This window comes from Pundamilia nyererei, unplaced genomic scaffold (genome assembly GCF_000239375.1).
Source record: "Pundamilia nyererei isolate P.nyererei 1_Seehausen unplaced genomic scaffold, PunNye1.0 scaffold00155, whole genome shotgun sequence".
Lineage (NCBI taxonomy): Eukaryota > Metazoa > Chordata > Actinopteri > Cichliformes > Cichlidae > Pundamilia > Pundamilia nyererei.
Genome location: NW_005187556.1, coordinates 535,404 through 539,949, shown reverse-complemented (window position 1 = coordinate 539,949; position 4,546 = coordinate 535,404). Strand labels below are relative to the sequence as shown.

General features: G+C 39.1%; 1 protein-coding gene across 1 annotated transcript in view; it reads left to right on the top strand.

The window, feature by feature from the left end:
• The window catches only part of LOC102214449 (voltage-dependent calcium channel gamma-4 subunit-like), a 19,286-nt gene that overhangs the window by 8,307 nt on the left and 6,433 nt on the right, over positions 1-4,546 (top strand). The window contains exons 3-4 of the mRNA XM_005745219.2: positions 1,824-2,075; positions 2,177-2,190. Of these exons, the coding sequence (XP_005745276.1) occupies positions 1,824-2,075; positions 2,177-2,190 (266 nt within the window). The remainder of the gene's footprint in view (positions 1-1,823; positions 2,076-2,176; positions 2,191-4,546) is intronic.

Here is a 4,546-nt window from a genome sequence, read left to right as displayed (position 1 = left end):
TGACGCTTACCTTGTGCATATTCAAGCAGGCGGGTCACTTTCGGGGTTAAAATATCAACGATCTCTGTTATTTTTGGGACGTTTGTTGCCATGGAAACCCCCCCCGCAGGACAGCTGAATTAGTCAACTAGTTTAAAAGCCCTCAGCAGATTTCGTATTCTCTGTGTGATCGATTGTTTACATTAACCTCTTGTTTGAGATGAATAGAAGCCAAACCTGAAGCGTTGCAGAATCCCAGCACTTTCTCCATTTCAGCTGAAATGGTTAAAATCTGACAGGGGAGCCCCACAGAGGCAGGAACCCTGCTTCCATCCACTTTCATTTATGTTTCCTGAAGCACGACAGATGTGTTGTATCTCAATTTTCCTCTTGTCATCCCTCTCACTGTCCACCTCTGAGCTCAGATTTGTATCTCTTCTCTCCTCTCCACTTGTCTACTTCCCATCTCCTCAGCCACTCTTGTTGTCGCTTATTATAAAAAAAAGTGCACAAAGACTTCTATCTTGCTCTTCGTCTGCATTTGCCCTTTTGTTCTGCACATATTTTCCTCAGATGATCTTCTCATTAACCTAAAAAGACAATTCCTTTCCTCAGGCCTCCTCCAAACCTTGCTCATATTGATACCTTTTATTGTGATTTTCTCTGGAAGTGGTTTGTAGAAAAAGGTCAGAATTTAAATATGACTAGCTCCTGAGATCCCCCGCAGATGTATGAAATGAAGCACTGTCAAACATTATTTTAATTTCTTACCCCATGTATTTGGGTCAATTTTACCTTTCTGTGTTCAGTTTTGGAACAATATTTGTACTTTTGTATTTCCGTTGATTCAGTGAGGTTGGTATTTTGTTCTTAGCTGGTTGCCTGCTGCCAACATTTTTTAACTGCTTCAGGCTGCGTGTGTGTTGTTTTTTGATTAAAAATTGCTCCAGTGTGCTCACACAGAATCCAACAGAAAGAGTAAACCCCGTCAGCAGCTCTCACAGGTCCCGTACAGTGGCCCATGAGGGACAGTATTTCTATTAATACATAAATATATTTGACAGTTCAGTGTATGAATTATGAATTACCTGTTTTAGCTTCTCGTTTTAATTTTCATAGGCATTGAGGGTATATTTGAACCACTGAATTGTGATGGAATTAAATGGCTTATACAAGACTGCAGCCATTTGAACATTTAAACACTTAACAGTCTGAAAAAAAATGGGATTGAACTTTGTATTTTTGGTGTAATTTTGCAATGTTTTTTATGATGACTTTGTAACATACCCTTAGCTGTTTCTTAGTTGTTTCTCTCTCAAATAAGAATAAAGGCAAATTTCCAAAAACAAGACCTTACATCATAAAAGTTATGGATATTAAAAGTCATCAGTTTCAATGTCTATATCAGCTACCGTAAGATCAGGAAGTCATTAAAACAGAGAATTGTATAAAAGGTAGAGACTGTATATAAACAATGACTGTAGCCACCATGACATCACCCACCGGTTTGGATTGTATTTTTAACTCGAGTATTTTAACTGTTGCCATGTTGGTTTTAGAGCCAGGAGTTACTATATTTGGACAAGAGCATATATGCTATCAGGTAACACTAGTATTGGACAAATGCATGGCGTTAGAGTAGTAGTATTACTAAATTTATAGTTGCAATCCTTTATTTTAGTACTGTTGGGTAACTTATCCTATAAGCAAGGCATTTATATTAACAGGAAAATATTCATGGCTCTGTCAGCATCCCAACAATGTCATCGTTTAAACTTGATTAGTATTATGTGTCAGCCCTGCCTTCTCCAGACGGCTGATTTTATTTTCTGTGTTCTTGTCAGACATCAGTTTCCTTCCCCGCCCAGCCATGGTGTGGTGTGAGCGAGGGATCCAGGTGCTGTTGACCACCATGGGAGCTTTTGCAGCTTTTGCACTGATGACAGTGGCTATTGGAACTGACTACTGGCTGTACGCCCGGGCCTTCATCTGCAACAGCACAGCCAACTCATCACAGGAGGACTCCAACAATAAGGACAAGAAGGATCCTGGGGCGCTCACCCACTCTGGCCTCTGGAGGATTTGCTGCCTGGAAGGTACAGTTGGTTGTGTGTCTGTTTGCATATTTGAGACTGTGCGATGCTTTCAGTGCGCTGTGGGATGAATTTTGGTGTGTTTCTCATGTGTTTGTCACCAGAGGGTCTTGGTGAGGTCAGTGTGCTCATGAGACATATATAGGTGTCTTGTTCAGTAACCCAGCCATATCCACACACAGTGTCTATGTTGCTCTACTTTTCTCTATTTTATTCATCAGTACATTAGCGTTTTGTAATTTGTATAAAGCCATAGTAGCATATGACTGGTAAGGTGCAAGGTGCAAGAATTAGAAGTTGCTGCCTGCTTGGCTTGGTTATAATGACATTTATACTATAAATAATATAGCCACATTTTATTGCATTACATCTGTTGAACAAATTACATCTATAGACCCTAACTGCAGTTTGGTTTCTGCTCGAATGAATAAAGCTCCACAGATTGGTACTGGACCACAGACAAAACAATTTGGTCCGGGGTGTGCAGGCCGTGTAGGACATGCTATTAACCTGCTTCAGCCACACATGTTGTACACCTCCACCCCACCTCTTCCTTTATGCTCTGTCTGACTCGATCAATATATCTGTTTTTACTGGTGCTGTTCTACTCTCTTCTGAACGGCGCTCTCACTGCTGCTCTAACTGTCTTCATGTAGGCTCATGGAAGTGCAGCAAAGTCCCAGAGCAAAACTGCCAAATATATTCACCTTCTGATGGAAATAGCAATCTTCTGTTGACTAAAGTATTAAATTTGTAATTAATAAAAAAAACCAATTAGATTAACGATTAAATTTTTTGTTTTGATTTAGGCAGAAAAAGCACCCTCGTCACAGTTCAGGGAAGACTGTTGTTTTGATAATAAACTCTTCATTTTAAGTCAAAGCTGGCTATTCCCATATTAAAGCAGAGCATGACGCCAGTGCCTGAACATAATTATAACAACATTTTAAATGTAGTAATCTAGATTGTGTGTTAAGATGCAGTTGCAAGGATATAAAGTTCCCGCTCATTTACATTGTGTGAATAGAGTGGATGTAGAAGCTATTACTGTATGCTATAGGATGCTCATGAATGCAACCAGAGACCACAGTGCATCCTGTTGTCACCTGTTCACAGTGCAGAACACCGATATCACCAATGTCAGATTATCTGAGACATTAAGAGATGAGCAGCTGTTGCTGTGCCTACAATGGATAATATTTTATTTAAATATGATAGCAATGAAAATAAAAAGTATTTGTGTTTTTCACATTTCAGATTCTACACATCCTAAACCTTCAATATGAAAGTCATTATATTATCAAGTCAGTAAATGTCTTCTTTCATTTTCAGGTTTAAGTGTAATGTTCAAAAAGCAATAGACAAGAATTAAAAGGCCAAACCGTCTCAGAGCATCTTTGTAGCAGGAACTCACATCTGACGTGGAAGTTTAGGAGCTGTTTTATCTATTTTGTCTTGTCAGATGCGTCAGAGGAACTGCTTTTGTTGCTGCCTTGCATGTTTTTTTCTTCTTTCTTTGAAGATAGCAAGCAGATTTCTACCAGTGTATTGACAGCTGGGTTCATTTGTGTATTTTCTTCTCTTTTTAACCGAGTTCCTGATACTTTGCATGTTAATAATTTAATATGGTCTGTCCTGAAAAGGTATAAATTTGCTTCAGGCTTTTTATGACTTCTTTCTGTTTTTGTGTGTGTGAAATGAGCTTTTTACTGCTTTTACCCTCCGGGATACACAGGTATCTCTTTTTCTCTCCTGATGTTAATTTTGTCCATGCAATGCACAAATAGCTGTCAAGGTAAACAACCGTTGTGTGTCAAGAAGAAACACAAGCTTATAAAACAGTTTGTACACCAGGAGGGCTGCTGGGCTGCTGTCTTTAGTAATAATATGGAGGAATATTTTTAGCATCTTAGCCTGGCACACAATTAACACCAAGGCCCCAGAACAATGCGCCGTATAGGCAGGAGGAAAACGATACATAGTGCTTGTGTTTCAGAGAAAATTACAGCTTACAACTGTTGATTTTCCTTTTTCCTTGGTTGAACTCAGACAATAAATCATATAAATGCAAATAGCTGCCCCACCCCCCATCATTATTATTTTCTGGCCTATAAAGGGTGATTGTTAAAATTATCCAACCATCCAATGCCAGTCCAAAAACAGCAACTATGCTGCACAAACCTTTTGCTGTTATTTTTGGCTTAAAGTACACAAAACCCCCCACACCATAATACAATACTATTCCACTTTATTTTCATAGTACCAATTAACAGCAACAGTCACCACAAGGGGATTTATATATTAAAGTAAAGATCCTATAATATTAGAAAGAAACCCCAACAGCCACATGAACACATGAACAAGCACTTGGTGAGAGTGGGAAGGAAAATCTACCTTTAAACAGCAAGAAACCTCCAGCAGAATCAAGCTTGGAGAGGGGGTCCACAATTCCCTATGAAAGGTTTGGGGTGAGG